This window comes from Carlito syrichta, unplaced genomic scaffold (genome assembly GCF_000164805.1).
Source record: "Carlito syrichta isolate Samal-C Ts95f unplaced genomic scaffold, Tarsius_syrichta-2.0.1 Scaffold135605, whole genome shotgun sequence".
Lineage (NCBI taxonomy): Eukaryota > Metazoa > Chordata > Mammalia > Primates > Tarsiidae > Carlito > Carlito syrichta.
In genome coordinates, this window is record NW_007079701.1 from 25542 (window position 1) to 49802 (window position 24261).

At 43.8% G+C, this 24261-nt stretch overlaps 1 protein-coding gene across 1 annotated transcript in view; it reads right to left on the reverse strand.

Moving 5' to 3' along the window:
* LOC103250852 (protein FAM189A1-like) overlaps positions 1-24261 on the reverse strand; it is a gene marked incomplete at its 3' end in the record, with an annotated part of 200560 nt that overhangs the window by 20724 nt on the left and 155575 nt on the right. The window contains exon 3 of the mRNA XM_008049437.1: positions 16063-16197. Within this exon, the coding sequence (XP_008047628.1) occupies positions 16063-16197 (135 nt within the window). The remainder of the gene's footprint in view (positions 1-16062; positions 16198-24261) is intronic.

A 24261-nucleotide genomic window follows, 5' to 3' on the forward strand; every position in this document is an offset into this window, starting at 1 on the left:
AAATAACCTAAAAATACAATACAGTTACAAACTCTGTGTGTGTGTGTGTATGTGTGTGTGTGTGTGTGCAAGAGAGAGAGAGAAAGGTAGAAGAGAGCACATAAGAAGCCAAGAACAGCCAAGACAATTCTGAAGAGGAAAATAATGACAACTTATCCTACAAATACAAGACAAATAAAGAACCAAAGTATGTAATATAATGTGGTAATGACAAAGCAACAAGGCCGTAGACTACTTAAAAAAAGAGGTCTCAGAACCAGATGCCTTAAAATGTAGAAACATAGATTGGTACTATAATAACTGTACTAGGTGATGATTATCTATATGCAAAAATTAAAATAAAATTAAGTCCACACCTCACAACACACACAAAATTAAACCCTGAGGTAATCACTAAACTGAATGTGAGAAGCAAAATTTTAAAACTATGGAAAAAATACACATAATTGTTATGACTTTAGGATGGGAGCATTTTCTTAAAATATAACACTAAAAGGACACAGCATAAAGGAAATGAATTTGCATGCATTAACACTGAAAACTTCTGTATGACAAATGGCACCCCAGACAACACTGAGTGACAAGTCACAGGCTATAAGAAGAGTTTTATAACAAGGGGCAATCATTTAGAATAAAGAAAAACAGGCAATTCAGACGGGAAACACAAATAGTCATCAGTCACAGGAAAAGTCTGAGGACATCGAGAAGCAAGGGTGATTCTTCCACAGCGTGAAGTCCCTGCAGTGACAAAAGTCCTGCAGCTCACTTCCTTTATAACCTGACAAGTGTGCACGCTAGAGAAAATCTAGCATGTGCACGCGCGCTGCTCAGTGCACAGGATGACTCATCACAGCACTGTTGGAATAGTGAGAAATCGGGAACAACTCATTGTCCATGAACATGAGATAGACGAACAAACTGTGGAATTTCATATAATGCAAAACTGTACAGAGGTTACAAAGACAGAACTAAAGCAACTCATATCTATGGATAAATATCAGAGACCTGGTGATAAGTGAAAATATAATAGAAATTTGCTTATGGTACCAAATGCGTCACCTTTTAGTGCAATTTTAGTGAAGTATGTAACCATGCAGGAGAATGATACAACTAATCTCGGGACAGTGGCTATCTCTGGGCAATCTCTAATTTCAGACACAGGGAGGGGGTCAAAGTCATGGGTGAGGGCAGGGGTGGCATTTCAGTAAGGTGTACAAATATATTTCTTATTTATAGAAAAAAATAGAAGGAAATACTTAACAGAGTAAGACTGGACAAATCTGGGAGGGATTTATTATCTTATTCTCATGCTTTTCTGTATGTTGAACTAGCTAATGACTGTTTTTATTTTTATTTATTTACTTATTTTTGAGTTGAAGCCTCACTCTGTCACCCAGGCTGGAGGGCAGTGGAACGCTCATGGCCATCGAGCCTCCACCTGCTGGGCTCAGGTGATTCTTCTGCCTCAGCCTTCCAAGTAGCTGGAACTACAGGTATGTGCCACCGTGCCCGGCTAATATTTTGATATATTGCAGAGATGAGGTCTCGTCAAGTTGCTCAGGCTGGCCTCGAACCCATGGGCTCAGGCAATCCTCTCACCCCAGCCTCCCAAAGTGCTGGGATTATAGGCGTGAGCCACCGTGGCCGGCTGCTAATGACTTTTTAAAGGTGGAGTGGTGAACTTTTGCATGTGCCAGGAGATGCTCAGAACAAGGACCTGTTGAGGGCACCAGCAGTCGTTTGCCCAGAAATGACTCCTTGGTTGTCCCTGGTCGGCCACAACTCTTCAGGCACCACTCAGTCAGTCTCCTATGAATGGATCACCACTGACAGTGGAGAAGGTACTGGATCTGGCATGAAAGGCGAAATCTGTTTCTCCTACCAGCTAGGAGACTATAGCTCTGTCCCTCCATGTTCTGGAGTCTCTGTTTTCTCATCTCTAAAATGTAAATAATAAAGCCTGCCTCATGGCCCTCACTGGGGCTGAAATGGTGGTGGAGAAAACAGCATGATGCATTTAAAAGAAATTTATCAACCAGTTCACAAAGGATGGGCTACCCAGACAAGCCAACCTAGGACCACTGCAAAATAATACTATTAGGTTTTTGTCCTCCCCTGGGTAGTTCCTGTCACAATACGCTCAGTCCTTTCAGTTCGGCCACCTCCCCCATGGCCTCAGAGTATCACGTGGCTCAAAAGAATTTTGTTCAGCTCTCCCATGATATTATTCCTTCCTGTAGCCAGTGCCTATTGATTTCCAAATCACGCCAAATGCCCTCAACAGATCTTTGAATTCATTCATTATTCCACTTCTATCTTTCTTGCCTTTGCTTTTGTCCTTCTTTTTTTCACCCACTCACTCATCTGTCACGCAAACTTCTAACAGCTTTAGTGAGATATAACTGACACCACAATCAAGTCACATATTTTAAGCACACATTCTGATGAGTTTTGACACAGTAGAAATTTTGTGCTTTCATTCCCTCCCGCTATTTCTTGCATCCTTTCCAATGGTCCCCTTCACTCCATTCTTCTTGAACATTTTCTCATGCGGCACATTTACCTCTCAATACAGCCCTCTCCCCTCTTTCAACGTGGTACTAAATTAGAGCCTCCAAAACAACCAACTGCTTTAAAAAATAATCACTAATCTCCAGGAGTGACTCCATGCTGTCTTCTCCAGTCTGTTGCACATCAATCAGGATCACTTTCTCCAGTCTGGCATTTGCCCTCTAAACGAGGCAATGGAGACTCTTGGGCCCCTTATTTTCTGTTTGGACACCAGAGTGACTAGGACACTGAAGTGAGAAAATAGGTCTATTAATACTTGTCCTAGGCCCAACTTGGACAAACCAGTGTGTTGCTCATCCTGGAAGACCCTCTTCTGAGATGTTGAAACCAGACTGCTAGCACTGCAGAAATCCCACTGCCCAAGGAGAGGAAGGGGGCTCCTCTCTTTGAGTTCCTTTGTCTGAACATGCCCCAAACTGTGGGTCCCTGTGCATGGGGGAAGAAGGGGAACCCACCTATGTGACACAGCCATCTGAGTCCTAGAGTCTCCTGAGTAGCTGCCCTGAATCCAGCCGTCTCATAACTGCCAAAGGTCTTGGAAGGCAGCACCTCCCTCAGTGATGGTTCCAGGACTTCTACTTAGGAGAGGCTCTGGATGGCCATCTGGAAGGAAGATGTGGGGGGGGGGCAGGGGCAGGGGGGATGTATCTTAAAGCTGTGACTGCACAGCACATTGTGTTAGGCCTTAAAAATGTCCCCTGTCCATTTCAAAGAATGAGTGGGCTGCTTATGGAGATGATAAGGGTCTTTAGCATACACCCTCCCAATAAATTACCCCCAGGCACCGCAGGTGGTGATTCCACGTCTGGTCCACCCAATGCCTATCAGCTCTTATTCTTCAAAATGAGGTCATTTTCTCGAGAGAGAGCATGACTTCAAGTAACTTCTCAGAAGGCCTTACAAAGCTGAGCTATAAGTTGTACCCCTCCATCTGTCTTTGTTCTGGTTTATGATGCAATATGTCTGGCAGAAATTTTTGGAACATTCTAGAAAGAACTGATTGATATGTCCACTGTGATGCATAAAGTTCCATCTTTATAGTCCTTTGGTCATTTTAGCTAGATTAGAGGCAGGGTATATGTGTTCACATTACTGTGGTATCTAGAGTTGTGTGTGTTTGATAACATTCAGCAACAGAATCCAAGGCATTTTTCGTTTCTCCCCACTCCCTCAGTTCCTTAGATGTCACCAATTCTTTTCTTATAGCTAACCCACCCCTACCACCCATGCATACTTAAAATTGTACCCATCATCCCACTCAGTAAAATACTGGCTCTCCCTTAAGACAGAGAGAAGAACTGAACATACTTCTAATTTAATATTCTGACTTCCTGTCGCAGTGACAATAACACACGGCACTGTAACTGTCTACTTTGCTTGTCTCTTCCTCCTACTACTCTTGGAGGACAGAATTAGTATCTTTTCTCTGTACCTCCAGAGCCCAATCCAGGCACAGAAGAGGTGCTCAAAAATTTTTGCTGAATGGATGAATTAAAAACTCTTATTGATTTTAAAAACAGAATATTGCTCGTGCCATGCACCTCCTTGTAAGCCACAGTAAGCCAAAGAGGTATCCTTCCTGCCTTCCCTAGCTTACAATCTAGAGGGGACAGATACTAATAAAGAAGCCCACAAATGAATAGCTCTGTGATCACATTCACGTGAAGATAAAGTACTGGAGTTATGGGAACTTAGAGTGAGAATGGCCTGGTCTGGTCTGAGAAACTCAGGAAAGCTGAGACCCAAAGGATGAGGAGGAATGAGCTCATTAAAACAGGGAGGGGCTGGGTGTGGTGACTTATGCCTGTAATTCCAGCACTTGGGGAGGCTGAGGTAAGAAAACTGCATGAACTCAAGAGTTCAAGACTAGTCTCGGCAACATAGTGAAACCTCGTCTCTATTAAAAAAAAATAAAAAAATTAACCGGGCATGGTGGCGCATGTCTGTAGTCCCAGTTACCTGGAGGTCATGGCAGAAGGATAATCTGAGCTTAGAAGGTCATGGCTGTGAGCCATGATTGTCACGGTCATACCACTTCACTCCAGCCTGAGTGAGAACCCAACTCGGAAAACAACAATCCAACAAACACACAAAAACAGGAAAGAAGAGTTCCAGACACAAAGAACACCCGGTACGGAGACCCCCAGGGCATGGAGACCCCAAGGCATAAAGCCCCTGCTTTGGGACCGGTGTGGCTGAGGTGAAGAGGAGGCAAGAATGTCACAACTGACACCAAAGAGGGCTGAGACCTCTGTGAGACCTGCAAGACCTGTAAGGTCATCCCCCTAAAGCAAGCGGGGACCTAGCCGGGTCTGCGATTTCATCAGCACGTGGTGGTGTGGAGAGGGAGTTAAAAGGCACCTGCACGGGAGAGCGGTCCTGAGGCTGGAGTGAGGGTGAGATGGTCAGTCTTACGTGTCAATTTGACGGGGCCACAGTGCCCAGATATGTGGCCAAACATCCTTCTAGAGGGATGTTTTTATGAGAGTGTTGTTTTCTTCTCTCTCTCTTTTTTTTAAAGATAGGGTTTTGCTATGCTGTCCAGGCCGATCTCGAACTCCTGGGCTCAAGCAATCTTCCCTGCCTCAACCTCCCAGTAGCTGGGACTTCAGGCACACACCACCAACCCTGGCCTGTGGGGTTGTTTTGTGGATAAGATTAACGTTTAAATTGATGGACTCTGAGTAAAGCAGATTACCCTCCCTAATGTGGGTGGGCCTCATCCCATCAGTGGAAGGCCTGGAGAGGACAAAGGCTAACCACCCCTGAGCAGGAGGGAATTCTGTCAGCAGGCAGCCTTCTGATTTGAACTGCAACATCAGCTCTTCCCTGGGTCTCTAGCCTGCCAGCTACCCTGCAGATTATGAGCCAATTCCTTACATTAAATCAATCTCTCTATTTCGCTATCTACTAATCCACCCATCACCCATCCACCCATCTGCTCATCTAGATTTGGGGTCTGAAATCATCATTTCAGAGTGTGAAGGAGCAAGATGACAAGAGGAAGGCAGGAGAAATGCCAGGCCGTGGGGACTGCCAGGTGAATCCAGGGACCACAAATGCCTATGTTGCTCATCCTCAGGCTGTGTGGCATGGTCCACTGTGTCTTGTTCAGGATGCAAGAAAGGAGCGGGCACAGATCTTGGTTCATCTAGGGTATGTGCTAGCCAGAGTAGTACGACAGAAAGACAGTGAGTGAAGTAGCTCTCAAGTGTCCTTGAAGGGTGGATATGGTTCACGCGTGGTGAGAAAAGCAGGGTCACATGATGGCCACATGCATCTGGCTGCAGCTGAAGAGCAGTCACCGTGTAAGTGTGTGAAACTCCATGTAGATAATTGGTCTCTACCCCCCAGTTCCTGGCACAGAGCTCCTAATACCCTGGTAATTTCCTGGGTGATGGGGAACTAGAGAATGTTCTGTTCTAACGTTTGGTCTCTGACCCCAGTTCCTAATACAGAGCCCTAAATCCCTCGGAATTTCCCGGGAGACAGGAGCATCTTTTGTTCACTAGAAAGACCAAGCCACGATGAGAAGCGTGGAATTTTCAATCCCACGCCCCATTCTTTGGGGAGGGGAGACAGGCTGGAAATGGAGCTAATAATCAATCATGCCAACATGAGGAAGCCTGCATAAAAATCGGTGAACTGTGGGGTTTGGCAAGCTCCTGGGTTGGCAGACATGTCTGTGTGCCAGGACAACTCCTAACTCCACAGGGCTGGAAGCTCCTGCACTCAGGACCCTTCCAGACCTCACCCTATGTGTCTCTTCATCTGGCTGTCTATCTGTATCCTTCACTATGTCCTTTTAAATAAAACAGCAAACATAAGTATGTGTGTCTCTGAGTTCTGTGAGCTGCTCTAACAAATTAATTGAACCCAAGTAGGTGGTCACGGAAACCCTTGTTTATAGTTGGTTGGTCAGAAGTAGAGGTCACAACCTGGGGCTTGAGTCTAACATCTGAAGTGGGGCAGTTCTGTGTAGCTGAGCCCTCAGCCTATGGGGTGTGATGCTATCTCCGGGTAGACAGTGTCAGAATTGGCTGATTTCAAGGACACCCAGCTGGCATCTGCTGGAGAACTGTTTGGTGTGCGTGGAAACACCACCATACATCTGCCATCAGAAGTCTTGTGTTGAGTGATGTCCTTAACAGAGTGGAGGCTGGAGAAGCAAGCTGAGGGGGAGGAGGCCATGGCCTGAAGCTGCCATGCCCCAGTGAGCAACCCTGGAGGTGGCACAGCTCGAGGTGGTGACCTTGGGGGAGGGCCTTACCACCGGGGTGGAAGAGGGAGGTTCTAGAGAGGTTGGGTTAAGAGCATGAGACATCAGCACTCTGCATGGGCCACCGCCTTGCAATGCCATGTATGCTCCCTGGAAAGAGAAGGGCACTAAGAAGAGAGACCATTCAGGGTGGAGAAAGGTAAGGGCTTGGCCCTACAGAAAATACTCCTCTAAGAAGCAGTGAACAGCCCCTGGGGGCCTGCCTACTCTGTGCCTGGCCTTCCACTTTATCTACAGCAAAGGGAGGTGTGTGTGTACCTGCAGCCCATCCATCAGCCCTCGTCAGGGCTGGGAATGCTGAGAGACGGACTGGCAAAACTATCCACACAGGCCACCCCCTGAGATCCTGCTCATCAGCTTTCTAAGATTGGAAGAGAATGGGACCCCTGCAACCTTGAACTCCTGGACTCAAGCAATCCTCCCGACTTAGCCTCCTGAGTAGCTAGGACTACATTTCAGCTACATTCTCTCTTTTTATTTTTTATAGAGTAAAAACAGAGACAAGGCCAGCTACATTGCCTAGGCTGGTCTCAAACTCCCAGCCGCAAGCAATCTTTCTGCCTTGGCCTCCCAAAGCACTAAGATTATAGGCATGAGCCACCATGCCTGGCTCTTATGATTATTTCAAAGGGTGGAAACTACACTGATGCTAAATGGATTTGTGAACATGGACGTCCAAAGAAACTCAGTATCTCAACACACAGGGGAAAATAGATGCCACTAAGACAAGAGGGTGGGAGGCGGGCATTTGGTGACACTAGAGAGCAGGAACAAAGATGCAGTTCAGGGACACAGTGGGTACCCTGCTCCCATGAGGAGAGAGCAGCCTTACTAGGACTGAGCTGTGTTCAATGGGCAGGAGATTCTGATATTTCTAGACACTCCCTTACATGGGGCCCATGGTTGCTAACGTAAGTGGAATAGCAAGAACTGTACACCCTTCTTATCTCTGTCCACATCTCACCTGACCAGAGAGGGACCCAGGAGTGAGAAGAAAGCTGTATAAAGATATGGTACATCTGTCTTGCTCTGTAGCTGTCTGTATCTGAAAATGGAGAGGTCACTTCTAGCAGGAGTATGCGTGTGAACATACGTGATGTGTGTGTGTGCACGTGGGTATTGTGTGTGTTTTGTGTGAGAGGCATGTGCATGTGTGGTGTGTGTAAGTGCATGGTGTTTCATACTGCCAGTCAATGCTGCAAGTTTCATTACAGAATGTTGACTACTCATTTATTCTCAAAATCACTTTCATTTCTTCAGCATGGGTAAGACTTCTCAAGATTAAATAAAAAGTTTATTTTTCAGGGTTCCAGGTTTTTAAGGAAATTGTCTTGTCTTTTTTTTTTTAAACTTTCTTAGAGACAGAGATAAAACATTTTTAAGATAAGAAAGCACATAAACTCAATAACTGATTGATTTCTTGGGAAACTTTTATCTCTTGTCCATCGATAAGGTTTCTTTGGGTAATTTGGTTTATTGTGGCTCGGTAAATTAAACCAGGTATATGAAAGGAGAAAAAGATCTTCACCTCTGATTTGAATTAGAATTAGGTCACAATAATAAAACTATAATGACATTCTTGAAAACAGCAGAGAATTAAAGTTGGGTAGATATAGCATCAACATACAATGAGGCATAATCTACCAGTTAGCAATTCTGAGTTTTATGACTTTTTAAAAACTCTATTAATATCAATCAGAAAATATGTCACAGTCTCGTGCTGGATTTGACTTAGCAAAAATGACCAATAAGCTGCCTAATCATCTTTTATTTTTTTTTTTTTACGAAAGCCTATACATTATTTCACCAGAAACAGGGATCTGCAGACTTGCTCTTTCAGTAGCATTTGCCCACCATTGACAAGGGCTTTGGGAAAGCCCTAATTGTTAGACCCTGTTTCCTGACTATGCACACTGAGAAGCCCACAGACAGGCCCCATCACCAGGGAGTGGGGATGGGGGCCTTAGAGGACTGAGACGCTCAAAGGAGCCCTGTGCTCTATCAGGACCTGCTCTGGGACCCAGAAGGAGCCACCTGACCTCCTCTGGACTGCAGCCTTGGCACCCTCACTGTCAGCGACTGGACAGCAGGATGTGCCATTCCTCTAGATCTACAATTCTGGGAACCTCCATGTGGTGAGGCGGAGTTCCAGGCTCCCTCGGTGCCTTTTGCCCTGCCCCATGCTCACCCCTGTAAGGGTGGAGCACAAAACTTCATCATGGCACAAGGATTATTTTAGGAGACTATCAGTATCCTCAAGAGAGAGGCTGATTGGTTCTCTGCTGAGGATCCAGGGAATTCAGGAGTGGGGCCAGTCAGGGAGGGCAGGAGAGAGATAGAAGGGTCTCAGAGCCTCTAAGTCAACAACGGACGCTCCAAGGGACAAGCGGAGCAACATCTGCATCATCTTCCGGATTCCCAGTTTATTCCTGGTCAGCCATGAAGAAGGAAGAAGACTGGTCTCTGCTTTTTTTCTTGGTGATGGATTGTTCCTGTAAAACCTTCCAGGTATTGGGAGGTGGTGGGGGAAGAAGGGAGGGAGGGTGGCCTCACAGTAAGTAGTTAGACAAATTTCATTAAGTCAGTATCAGTTAATTCAAACACAACTAAAATCCAAGTGCTTTGATTCCTAAGCCAATTATATAGGATTTCCCCAGCATAAATTGAGTTTATTACATACTAAGTATAGATAATCCATCATTTAATATGGAAGTTCAGACAGGGAGTGTTACTAATCAGATAAATAGAGCCTCAAATTAGACTATGGAAAAGATCAATGAACCTGCTCTAATTGCTCACCAAAAAGGAGTGAGCAAAGGAAATGGATCAAAGGCACACTCCCCTTCACCCTTTCTTTTGCTAAGTGTCAAGAACACTTTGCAAGTGATGGGACAAGGATCCCATGGAAATCTACAAAGGAGTGGAACATCCTCTTTCCAGGGTGACTCCGTTTCCTACTGTCCATGTTTGTTCTGGTGCCCAGGGGTTTTAATACCAGATACCAAAAAGCAATACTGAGTCCCCGAGGAAAGTCCCTTTAATGCAGGGAAAGTCATCGGGCACAGCTTAGCCCAAATGACTTTTCAAGAGTAATGATTATATTAAAACTGACTGCACCACTAATTATGAGAAACCTAGATAATGTGGTACATGACTCTCAGAGGAGGAAGTATCTATAATTAGGAGGAGGAAGTACAAAATCTTAATTACATTAAAGCCTATTTAAATAGAGGATAATACTTGAGTTACTATTTAAGGGCAAAGAATCTGCCCTGGTGCTTTGAAGTATTTGTATACCTCAGAAAAGAGATTTAAGAAAGATACAAAATACACTGAAAACTCCACTGTAATTAACTAGCTAGAGACATTCATGAAAACGGTGACCAAGCAGAGAAGAAGGCTGCTGTCATCTAAGAGCTAAAAGCAGAGATACAAGGACTCAAGGAAAAAATGACATAGACCAGAAAGAGTTCAGAAGGAAACTGTCAAAACTCAGGATCACAGTGAAAGCAGCGCAGAAAGGTAATACTGCAGAAAACAGATAGGAAGAGAGACTTTACAAAAACTGAGCAAAATGAGATCGACAAAGAAGAGTTTTAAAACTTGAAGACAAAAAGATTATTTTGAAGGATAGATACCAGTGGTCTACGAAATGCAGTATTGTCCTAAAGCAGAACAGAAAAATAAAATCCAAATATATCGCTTCAGAAAAATTTTCTGAAATAAAGTAGCTCACAGGTTGAAAGGACTCACTGTATATCATGGAAAATTTGATAATGATTGATCCGCTCAAGGCATATCCTCGAGAAATTTACTTGATAACTGAAAAATACTACCGACATCTGGACAAAAAGTGTTGCCTTGTATCAGATAGGATGGGTTAGGTTATGCTTTATGCTGTGGTAACAAATATCCCCCAAATTTCAGCGGGTTAAAATAACAAGAATCTGTTAGTCATTCTTGCTACATGTACAATGTGGGAAGTTGCAGGATTCTCTGCTCATTGTAATGACTCTGGCTAATGGTGCATCCACCATCTAGAATTTGCTAATTACTCTGCCAGAGGGAAGGAGAGCTCTGGAGAACCTCACATCACAGTTCAGTACTCCGGCCTGTAAGTGGTGCATACAAGATTTGCTCACATGGCCCTCAGATCACATGTTCCCACAGGGAAACAGGGAAATACAATCATACCATGTAAGGGGAAGTTGGAGAGCTAGAAATGTTTTTAAACAGCGTTCATTCAAAAGGGAGACAGTACTAGGCTGGCTTTAAGATTTTCCCCTATATTAAAATTCAGTGAAAAAGAGAATGGCATATCATCTATAAACCCCTAAGGGTTTCCTCAAGAATTCTATACCCAGGGGGAACATGAACTGAGATTTTGCTTAGGATGTAGAAAGCTGGAAAGAATACTGCCCCACCGTTACAACATAAAAATGGGACACCGAACACTGCAAATCCCCAACTTAAAGTTGAGTCCATCAGAGAGCTGAGGCTACAGGACAGCCAGCTAAACCAAAACTAAGGAAAAAACAGAGTTTCCAGGGAGAGTTGTGAGCACTTACCTGGGGCAGATGAAGGCAGACACTAGCTCTAGTGGAAAAGGTGGCTAATAGAAAGATCATCTAGGTAATTTAGCAGAGAGATGGACGCAATAAGGAAGAAACAAATGGAAATTCCAGCAATAAAAAACATAGGCAAAGAAATGAAGATGCCTTTGATAGGCAGGGTCATCAGTGGATTGGGCACAGCTGAGGAAAACATGACCAAGTGGGGTTCATCTTGGGAATGCAAGGCTAGGCTCACCACTCAAAAGTCAGTCAAGGTTACTCACCATGTGAGCAGACTCAAGAAGACAAGTATAGGGACATCTAAGCAGATGCAGAAAAAGACTTTGACAAAATTCAACAACCACTCATGGTAAAAACAACAACAACAACAACAAAACAACTCTCTGCAAGCTAGGAATAGGAAGGAACTTCTATAACCTGATAATGAACAGCTATGGAAAACTTAGAGCTGATATTACACCTAATCTCTAAAATCAGGAGCAAGGTAAGGACAGCTGCTTTTGCCACTTCTCCTCAACCCTGTTCTGGAGGTTTTAGGCAGTGCAGTCAGGAAAGGAAAAGAAAGAAGAGGCATCCAGATTGGAATGTGTGGTGGTTAATTTTAGGTGTCAATTTGACTGGATTAAGAATGCACAGAGAACCGGTAAAGCGCTATTTCTGGGTGTGTCTGTGAGCATGTTTCCAGAAGAGACTGGTTTGTGAATTAGTGAACTGAGGGGGGAGTCTCTGCTCTCAGTGTAGATTGGCTGCGGATTTGGATAGAACAAAGAGGCATAGGAAAGGTGAATTACTTATTTCTCTCTGTCTCTCCTGGAACTGAGATTCTCTTCTCCTGCCCTTGGACATAAGAATAGGATGTCTGGCCCTGGGACTCCAGAACTTACACAAGCACATCACCCTGACCCCCCAGGTTCTCAGATTCTTGGCCTTGGACTGAGAGTTACACCAGAGGCTTCCCTGGTTCTGAGGATTTTGGACTTGGACTGACTGTGACTCCTGGCATTCAGTGGTCTCCAGCTTGTAGATGGACTATGGTGGGACTTCATCTCTATAATCACATGAGCCGCCTCTCATATATCTCCATCTCTGTCTCTGTCTCTGTCTCTGTCTTTGTCTCTGTCTCTGTCTCCATCTCCATCTCTGTCTCTCTCTCTCCTATTGGTTCTGTCTCTCTGAAGAATCTTGACTAGTATAAAATGGAGAATTGCTTCTTTTTGCATATCACAAGATTGTCTACATAAGAAAATCCACTTTATAACAGGGCCTACTAGAACTATTAAGCGAGTTTAGTAAGATCACAGGATACAAGGTTGGTAACAAAAAATCAAATTTCTATACACTAACAACGGATAAGAGACAGTTTTAAAGCACCATTAATATAACATCAATACATGTGAGAAACTTTATGTATAAATATTACAAAATGTTAGATCTATATTCTAAAGACTACACAAGACTGATTTAAAAAACACTGGTGAAATTAAATAAGACTAAATAAATAGACGGCTATACTATGAATAACTTAATTTTCTTCAGTGAGATATATGGATTCCATGCAATCTCATTAAAAATTCCAGCAGGATAAGAAAGCGATTGGCAGTAGTGGGAAACTGCTAGGGGAGGGAGGGGCATACCTCATCAACTAGGGTACCTGCATGATCAATGTTTATATATCTAACCCTGAAATGTACCCCATGTCTTTATAATACAAATTTTAAAAAAGATTTTTTAATAAAAGGAAGGAGAAGTTTAAAAAAAAAATTCCAGAAGGATTGTAGTAGAAGTTGACAAACTGATCCTAACATTTACATGATAATGCAAAGGACCTAGGATAAAACCATTTTGGAAAACAGCAAAGTTGAAGGACAGCAATAAACAGATACTTCTAATAGTCTCTGGTCTTCTTGATCTCAGAAGAAACTCAGCCCTCTCCCGCCACAAGGTCATTGCTCCCTGTACAGGCCCTCAGGTGAAGCAGGCTGCCTCTTCTAGTACCTGAGCCACTGTGGCTACTTCCAGGCCACTGGCTTCCCACCTCAATCAGAACTCCTGCCTCCTTAGAGCCTCATGTCACCAGATCTGAGAGTCCCTACCTCTAATTAAGTTGTTCACACAAACTCATTGAGAAGTTTGGTAAAGTCTTTCTCTTGCCTTCAGCTCTTACCAATGTCCTGGGCAATCTGAGTATCCAGGAGGATGAGCCATTCAACAGCCATCCCTTGAAGTTCTTGACTTCAGGACCCTTCACTCTTTTCCATTTGGTCACCCCATTCCAAGGAGATTTCTTGTCCTGGTACTAGAACAGCGAATAAGGGTAAGACTGCAAGGTCTTCCCGCCCCTCTAGACCTGAGTCTATATCCCCTGAGACAGTGTTATTTTTTCAATACCAGCACTACTTTTCAAGCCACAGTCACCTCCTCGGGGGCTGGAGAGTCATGAAAACAGGGTTGTGGGTCCCACTGAGTAAAGGCATCAAGGGGAACCCCAAGGCTTTAAGGGAGCAGCAGAACACCTCAAGCCAACAACAGAAGAGTCAGAGGTACCCTACAGGCTGCATCCCCACACTCAAGTGGCCTCCAGAGCTAAAAGATTTCCCCTGGGATTTGTCAGCTTTCCCAGGGAGTAGAGGAAGGTATTGTAATTAAAATTCTCTATTGTCTTATTAAGTTTTTTTTGGTTTTTTTATTTTTATTTTTTGAGTTGGAGTCTCACTCTGTTGCCCAGACTGGAGTGCAGTGGCCGCTCCCGGCCACCACAGCCTCGACCTGCTGGGCTCCAGCGATCCTTCCGCCTCAGTCTTCCAAGTAGCTGGAATTACAGGCATGCGCTACCACGCCCGGCTGCTTTTTTGATTTATTGTAGAGATGGGGTCTCGCTGCCCAGGCGGGTCTCGAACCTGCGGGCTCAGGCAATCCACTCACCTCAGCCTCCCAAAGGCGCGGGGTTACAGGATGAGCCACCGAGCCCGGCTCTTATGTTTTTTAAATGTGAAAAGAAAACTCACCCAGGCTGAAAAAGTGACTTAGGAGTTGTCAGAGTGATATCTCAGAGCGAGCAGTGGCCACCCACGTCCCCTCCCACGAGGGCTGTGAAAGGACACGGCAAACCTCAGCACTGACCTGAGCTCGCCCAGGATGCAGTGAGGAGAAACGTGGCTGTACGTAATGTGGGATAGCAAGAAATACCTGGGACCAGGAAAGGATGGGCCCAGGGGTGTTCCAGCTCTGGGTTTCTCCAACCCTGCTGGATTTGTTACTCTGGTGGGCTGCTGGGACCTCTGCACTTGGGCCATCCTCCATGAGAAACAGGGCATGTGCTGTGAGCAGGTCCCGTCCTACCATATGGATAGGTGTGATCTCTCTCTGTACACGTCTGCTTCTCTGCCGACTGGTGACCGTCCATGAAAGACTGAAAGAGCACAGGCACTCAATGCCGGGGGGCACTTCTCTCCTTTCTACCCAGATTCGAGGAGGCTCTCTTTGCAGCCTCCACTCCCCTACACACTGTGTTCCCTATAACATACTAGAGCTCCCCACATACTGTAAATACAATTTTACCACTAACTAAGAGGTCCTTTGACCTGCTACATCTTTTTTTTTTAGCATTTAATTTAATTTTAAAAATGTAGGGTACAAGTCAGGATTAGAGACAGAAGTGGTCTATGTACAGGTGAAGTTTGGGCCTCCCACTGGCCCTCATTTCCCCTCGTTTAAGATCAGGTACCCTTAGTGATATTATGCCTCCCCCCCGCCCCCTGTCCCCAGCTGTGTCCTGCTACTGCCAATCTTTTTCTAGTGATGTGATAAGTGTTCAGGACCCACTTATGAGTGAGAATGTGTGGTATTCAGGTTGTTTGTTTCTGGGATAGATCACTGAGTATGATAAACTCTAAATCCATCCAAGTTGCTGCAAAATCCATAACTGTGTACTTCTTTATGTCTGCATAATATTCTATCATGTATATGTACCACCATTTTTTTTATCCAATCCACTTCTGATGGGTAGTACCGTTAGTTCCATGTTTTTCATACCACATCTTTTTAAATCATTTGGGCACAGCTTCATTCAGGGGATAGAGAAGAATTGGGTTTACTTTCATATGTACTTTGACGCAGTCAATTTTAGAATTAAAAAAAAAACTTATAGGAAGGAAAAAAAAGAAATAATATAAACAAAATTTCCATGTCCTTTTTTAAAAAGATCATATGCTATACATTAGAATAGAATGCCATGGGAGATTGTGAGATTTCTTTCTCCAAATATCTTTTGAAAAAGCAAAGTAAATGCCCATCTGTTCACTGATGCTATAACAGCCAATCATGTCGGAAAAGCAGTGGAAAGCATCACATCATCATTTGTAAAGACCCCTCTCAAGTGTTCATTTTCCACTTTGCATTTGTCAGAGCTAGAACAGTGAAATGGTAAAAATGGACACCAAGATCCAGGAAACAACACCTTCCAAATGAAAATCAATAATCCTTTAAAATGTTCTCTGGAAACAGAATGTTCTCTTTCTTGCACTGAACCTACCCCCATGAACTGAGAGTTGAAAGGAATCTATATGTTAATGAGCCTTCCCAAAATGTCTTTGAGGCATGGGATGAAGTGCATGCATGAGCAGCGCCCGGCGGGGTCACCTTCAAGGTCAGCCGCACAGCGTTGCAGTTCTCCTGCAGCGGGTTCAGCTTCAGCGTCTCGCCGAGGTTGCTGCAGCCGGATGACTGGTGCTGCAGCTCGCAGCAGACGCACACCTCCACACTGTCAAACTTAATCTAGACAGAGGAACAGACAGACCTCACCGTTAACGCGGCTCTGGCCTTCGTGGGGATGCTCGAGCGACACAATGACGAACACATGAAAATGGCACAGTTCAAAGCATCCGGTTTCAGTTATCCTTAAGCAATAGCATTAATGATTTCTATTGACCCAGGCCATCAGGAATCACTTCGAATTCCTTCGAATTAGAAGTAGTGGGAAAACAAAAAGTACTCTGAAGAAACCCAAGTTCTAAGTTACAGTAACACAGATGGATTACAGAATGAAGTAAAAGTAAATAAACTGAAAATCACCCAAATTGATTTATGCCTGGAGATGAGTTATCATAGCTCTGGCCTTGGCTCATTCTCCTGCCGTGGTCAGAAACTTCCTGTCTCACTTCATGGCCTATCAAACTCCTACTCATCCATCAAGACCCAACTTCAGTTTTATTCCAGAGGACTTGTCCAGTTTTCCTGTCCCCACTGCTACTGGAGACCTATTTATTCAGTTACAGTTACATCTTATCATCACAGCATTGACAATGCCAGCAAGTTATAAGTATTCAATCAATGTTGAATACATAAAAACAGTTTGGAAGATTAAAGACTCTGAGAGGAAAGAAGTGCATTTCAAGTATTTTTAAAAGCAGCATTAGATGAAGAGAGAATACCAAGAGAAGAGGACAGAGTTAACAGTGCCTGAGAGGAAAGTGCATTTAAAATAATAAGTTCTAGTCAAGTGCAGTGGCACATACCACCAGTAATCCCAGCTACTTGGGAGGCTGAAGCAAGAGGATTGCTTGAGGCTAGGTGTTCAATGCCAGCCTGTTTTTGTCTGGTTTTGGTAGCATGATAATACTATTTTCATACAAATCAATGTTCCCTGCTTTTTTATTTTCTAAAAGAGATTGTATAGAAATGGTGTTAATTCTTTAAACATTTGGTAGAATTCTCCAGCAAAAACCATCTGGCCTTGGAGATTTTGTTTTGGGAATTCTTAAAATTACGGACTCAATTATCTTAAAAGTTACAAGGTTTTTCAAATTATCTATTTCATATTGTGTGAATTATGGTAGCTTGTGGTTTTCAATGAATTAATTGATCCATTTCATCTAAGTTGTTACATTTATTTGTGTAGAGTTGTTCATATTATTCCCTTACTATCCTTTTGATGTCTGTAGTGATATGCCTGTTTCGTTCCAGATACTGGCAATTTGTGTCTTCTAACTTTTCTTCTTGATAGAGTTTTGTCAATTCTGTTGATTTTGTCAAACTACCCTCACCTTTTCCTTGATTTTTCTCCTTTGTTTTTCTAATTCATTGATTTTTGTTGTTAAATTTATGATTTCCTTCTATCTGCTTGCTTTGGGTTGACTTTGTTCTTCTTTATCAGTATCTTTGTTTTTTAAAATTTCACTTTGACTAATAATAATTGTATATATTATGTATTTATGGGATACAATGTAATGTTTTGATAATGTTTATGTTGTAGGATTATTAAATCAAGCTAATTAACAAATTCATCACTTCATCTATTTATCATTTTTGTGGCAAAAACATTTAAAATCTACTCTTTTAGCAATTTTGAAATATACATTGTATTATTATTCATTATAGTCACCATTCTGTGCAACAGATCACTAGCTCACTCCTGTCTAACTGAAGTTTCTTAGTCTTTGATCTACAGTTCCTCTTTGGCTTCAACCATTTCCCTTTGTTGTTACCAAGTGGACAGAAGTCCAGCTCTCCCGACAGAGTTTACTCTCCCACATTGCAAAACATGCAAGGAATTATTTAACAGGATACATCTCTGGGCCTGGCATTAAGATTTCAGCAGCTATCATAAATGACAAGCCAGCCTCCTCAGTTTGAAGGATCATATAAGGAAGAGGACGGGAGATGGGCTTGGCTGGAAAGCACAGCTTATCACATAAAGTAACCCTTCGGCGACCCCAGGGGAATAGACATCCAAATAAATCTTTTTCATCAGTTATTTCACTGAGTTTGTGATTAATTCTAGGAAAAAATTCTGAAAACTTCCTGATTAGTTCCCTGACCTCGACATCTGGGTGTGCAGGCGACTTGACAGATTTATTTCAAGAGTGCCTCTCAGTGTTCAGGTCATTGGGAATGCCACAGCAGAGCTTTGCAAATGAAGCCACAGTAATTTTTTATGAATCTCTTTGGAGCACTTAAAATCTAGCCTGCCCCCCTTATTTATGGTCTATCAGCCTGTCTGGGAGTAGAAAGGGCTTATACAACAAAAAGAGAGGGATGCCCCCACGATTCCCTTACAGAAGCACAAATGAGAAGGGTATGTGACCTTCAGATACTCCCAAAAGGAGGGCAGTCGGAGGAGGCTGAGCCTACAGGCAGACCGAGGCAGAGGAGGGTGAAAAGATGCCAGCGTGACTGTGGCCCTGAGAATCCACAGTCGGAAGGCCAAGGTCAGGATCCTTGAATGTGACTAGCCTGTTGGGACGAGGAGGTGGGGCAGCATTGGAGACAGAGTCAGAATACTCAGAGTCCCATCTGCCATGGAGGGACCCGAAACAAGCCACATAACTGCTCTGGGCTTCAGTCTCCTGGGCTCCAGTGAGGATCAAATGAGGTTATAGAGGTAAAAATACAAAGTGCCGATGTAATGTTAGTATTATTATTGTTGTTGTTGTTGTTGTCTTGAGTTGGAGTCTCACTGTCGTCCAGACTGGAGTGCAGTGGCACGCTCCCGGCCACTGCAGCCTCGACCTGCTGGGCTCCAGCAATGATTCCGCCTCAGCCTTCCAAGTAGCTGGAACTACAGGTGTGTACTACCATGCCTGGCTAATTTTTTGATTTATTGTGGAGATGAGGTCTCGCCAAGTTGCCCAGGCGGGTATTGAACCCGCGGGCTCAGGCAATCCATTCACCTCAACCTCCCAAAGTGCGGGATTACAGGCTGAGCCACCGAGCCCGGCTTATTGTTGTTTTTATTTGAATTAAAGAATAGGTTTATAGAAACAAAACCTTGATATCTTTTCTTTTATTCCCCAAAGGTTCAAGCCAAGCTGAAAAACTAGACCCTAATTTTCAAATTTTGGTAAAATACACATAACATAAAGCTTAGTGTACAGCTCTATGGCATCAAGAACATTCACTTTGTTGTACAATGATCACTACACTCCACCTCCAGAACGTTTTTATCCTCCCAAACGGAAACTCTGTACCCATTAGGAAAAAATTTCCTATTCCCCCTCCCACCAGCCCTTGGCAACCGCCATTTTTTCTGTCTTTGTGAATTCACTCCTTCAGGTACCTCAGATAGTGGAATCATTATTTGTCCTGTTAGGCTTATTTCACCTAACATAATGTCCTCAAAGTTCAGCCATGTCATAGGCCGTGTCAGAACTTCCTTCCTTTTTTAAGGTTGAATAATATTTTCAGATGTATAGACCACATTTTATTGATCCATTCATCTGTCCATGGACACTGGGTTGCTTCCACTTTTGGGCTGTTGTGAACAATGCTGCCATAAATGTGGATGTGCAAATACCTGTTTGAGTCTCTGCTTTCAATTCGTGTGGGCAAATACCCAGAAGTGGAATTGCTGGATCAGGTGGCAAGTCTATATTTAATTATTCTCAGACCAGGCACTGTGGCTCACACCTGTAATCCCAGCACTTTGAGAGGCCAAGACGGAAGGATTGCTTGAACCCAGCAGTTCAAGACCAGCCTAGGCGGTATAGCGAGACCTCAACTCTACACAAAATCAAAAAATTAGCGGTACATGGTAGTGCACGCTGCTATAACAGGATCCATATATATTGTAGCATGATTACTGGAGTTTCTGGGGTCTTACTAGTGCCACTGAGTACTTTGAACATTACTAGCATGAGGATTATGGCTATGGTCTGAATGTTTGTGTCCTCTTAAAATTCGTATGTTGAGTCCCTAACTCCCAACGTGGTGCTATTAGGAAGTGGGGTCCCAGCTACTCGGAAGGCTGAAGCAAAAGAATTCCCTGAGCCCAGAGGTCAAGGTGGCAGTGAGCTGTGAGCATGCCACTGCACTCCAGCATGGGCAACAGAGTGAGACCCCAACTCTAAAAAAAATTATTCTAGGGATAGTCATACTGTTTTCCACAGCAGCTGTACCATTTTACATTCTACCAACAGTGTACCAGGGTTCCAACTTCCCTATATTCTCAGCAACACTTGTTATTTTCTGTTTGTTGATATTGTTTAATCAGTCATTTTAATGACCCCAGAAACTCACTGTGGTTTTGATTTGCATTTCCCTAATATTAATAATTAGTAATGATAGGCCAGGCTTGGTAGCTCAGCCTGTAATCCCAGCATGTTGGGAGGCCAAGGCAAGTGGATTGCCTGAGCCCACGGGTTTGAGACTAGCTCAGATAGCCTGGCGAGACCTCGTCTTTACAGTAAATCAAAAATTAGCCAGGCATGGTAGCATGCACCTGTAGTTCCGGCTACTCGAAAGGCTGAGGCAGAAGGATCACTGGAGCCCAGTAAGTCAACTCTGGGGTAGCTGTGAGCAAGCCACTGCACTCCAGCCTGGGTGACAGAGTGAGACTTCACTTCAAAAAAAAAATTAGTGATGTTGAGCATCTTTTCATGTGCTTGTTGGCCATTTGTATATATTCTTTGGAGAAATGTCTATTCAAGTCCTTTGTTCATTTTTAAATTGGGGTGTTTGTATTCTTGCTGTTGAGTTGTAGGAGTTCTTTATATATTCTGGATATTAATCTCTTATCAAATATGTGATCAAGAAATATTTTCTACCATTCCATAGGTTAACTTTTCTCTCTGTTCGTTGTGTTCTGTTATGCACAGAAGTAGACTCTACTTTTTGAATATTTGTAGGATTCTACCACTTTCACAAATATTCTCACTAGTCTGTTGATTCCTGCCTAACACAATAATTTTTGGTTCCTTTGTCTAAGAAATGAGCTGCCTTAAAATCTGTTGCAGAGATGAACATCTCACTTGCCTCATCCAGTCCCATCTCTGCTTATTCTGAGTGACTCCTCTATCCTGAAGCATCCCTGCTGATGACAGGAGAAAGTGCCCACAACACCAGCCTAATGACACAGGACTGCATAACTGCCTTAGTTTGGACTGCTGTAATAAAATCCCATAGCCTGGGTGGCTTACACACAATGGACATTTATTTATCAGAGTACTGGAGGCTGGGAAGACCAGGATCAAGATGCTAGTAGATTCCATGTATAATGAGAGCCTTCTTCCTGGCTCATAGATGGCTCTCTCTGTCCTCACCTGGCAGAAGGGGTGAGAGAGTTCTCTGGGACCTCTATTATAAGGGCACTAATCCCATTTGTGAGAGCATCCCCCATCTCCAAGGACCCCACCACCTTGGAGATTAGAATTTCAACATATAACTTTTAGGAAGACACAAACATTCAGACCATCGCTATAACCCTCATGCTAATAATGCTCAAGGTATTTACTGGCACTAGTAAGAGCCCAGAAACTCCAGTAATTATGCTACAATGTAGATGAACTCTGAAGACAATATAGCTAAGCTAAAGAAGCCAGATACTTGCCTAAGCCCGTAAGTTCGAGACCTGCCTGGGCAGTGAGACCTCATCTCTACAATAAAATCAAAAAGTCAGCCGGGCATGGTAGCGTGCACCTGTAATTCTGGCTACTCAGAAGGCTGAGGCGGAAGGATCACCGGAGCCAGCAGGTCGAGGCTGCGGTGGCCGGGAGCGGCCACTGCACTCCAGTCTGGGTGACCGAGTGAGACTCCAACTCAAAAAAAAAAAAGAAGCCAGATACAAGGGCTACATACTGTTTGATTTCATTTAATGTCCAGAATAGGAAAATCCATAGAAAGAGAAAGTAGTTTAGCAGTTGTGTACTTGTTTGGGGCTAGGTGGGAGGAGGGGGGCAGGTAGCAGGAGGGGCATGGAAGAATAGGTGGGTGATGCATAAAGGGTTTGTGCGTATTACCTCTTTTTGAAGTGAAGAAAATGTTCTAAAATTGACTGTGGTGGTGATGCATATTCAATAAATATACAAAAAACCCCACATTGAATTGTATACCTTAAGCGAGTAAATTGTATGGTGTACGAATTATATGTTGATAAATGTGTTAAAAACAGAAACTACCACCACACTGTGATTTTACTGGTTTACTTAGTTTTGGGGGTTTTAATCCTTTCCTTGTTCTATTTTCACAAGTGTTACCAACATAGAAAGTGTGAGGTCAATGAAATCTGTCTTCACCACTATCCCTCCAGTGTGACTCCCACGTGTGTCTCTAGATGACAGTGGAGCCCTCTTCCTCTTGGGCGTTCAAATCAGTTTGCCCCAGCAGGTCCTTCTCTGGCTCTTCCTTACTTCAGAGGTACCAGGGAGTAGGGCATCTGATTATTCCTAGAGAGGCACTGAGTCTGGTCCTTACCAGGGCTGGGGACAAAGCTGGCCTGTCATTGGAGATTTACCCTGGTCTGCCCAAAGGGCTTGGGCACATGGATTGGCACATCATTGAGGAATCACCCCAGCCTCCCCGCCAGGACAGTGATATGGATGGCCTCGCACACTGATCTCTCCTGGCCTCGTTCTCCCCCGGGGTCTACAAATGCCAACATTTTTGAGAACTGAGACTCAGTTTTGTGTCCCCCACAACAAGGATGGCAAACACAGAACACACATCTCACCATTTCCCTCTCTTCTGCTGATTGGTAAAGATAGCTTTTACACTTTTCTCCCAAAGTCCAGATAGAGTCTCTGAATCCTACTTGACACACTGTACTAGGCACTGACTGCCAGTCAAAACAAGCTGACACACATGGTCAAACCTACTTGCCATCCTGTCCTACCTATAAGTACAAAAATAAATAAAATGCTTCCAACTAAATGTAATATTGATGCTTACTAAGGAAATTTGCTTCCTCTTTCAACATGCACAGTCTACTTTGAAATGATTAAGACATCTTGGCATATAGGAGGCGCTGAGCACTCGAGTTTCTGCCTGGCAGCTGGGGAAGCAATCCCCTTTCTCTGTGCTTCTGCAGCAAGTTACCAGCGATGTTTGGAGGAGGCACTAGCACACTGCAGATGTCAGATTCTGCAGTAAATGAACTTGCATTCACTCCCGGTGGGAGTGAAAATTAATACAAACAACTTTGGAAAACAGTTTGGCAGCATCTAACAAAACTAAGCATATGTGTGCCCTATAGCCCAGAAACTTCTGGGCGAAACTGACAGATGGAGGTTCATGAGACATTGTGCACCAGGATCTCCACGCCAGCGCCACACACAACAGCCTCACAATGGAAATATGCAACATCTAGATGACAGTAGAGTGTGTTTCCTGAGTATGTTTTCAAGAGAAGGGTGGGAGAACAAACTGATGCATTCATATGACAAAAAGCCAGAATCTAGAGCTACTTGCAATAATATGAATGAATCTAACATGGCAAAAGAAAAAGGCAAGGAAAAAAAGGGGTATACAACATATGATTCTACTTACACAAAGTTGAAAGCCAAGAAGCATTTGTTCGTGCTGTTCCAAGTTGGAATGGCAGGTGCCCGTGTTAAGGATGAGTGGCTGGAAGAAGGAAGGAAGGATGGGGCTCCAGGGATGCTGGTGATGCTACGTTTCTAGATTTGAGTGCTGGTTCCCTAGATTTGTTCTCTCGTGAAAAGTCACTGAGCTCGACACTTACAATGTGAGCCTTCCTTTCTGGACATGTCTGAGCTAACACAGAGGATTTATTAAAAACAAACAAAAAACCCATAAGTAGCCCAGGGGACAGTCTGGTGCTTAAGGTTGAGTGCACCTACAGCCTGCCTTGGTTTCTCCCAGGGAGAGCAAGGCCAAGACCATGAGGAGACCTTCAAGGGCTGGTGGAAAACAGAAAAGAAAGTTGCATTTTGATATGGTTCCTCACATGGTGGTTCTCCCACCAGGAATGTGCCATTACCCAAGGTGAAGACAATAGGGAAAGGATAGATTTCTTCCAAAATTCAGTCTAAGCATTCTCCTCTGCTTCCCCAAGAGGGACTGAGCATCCCTGAAACATAAGTTTCCCTCTCTCTGTGTCTCCCTGTG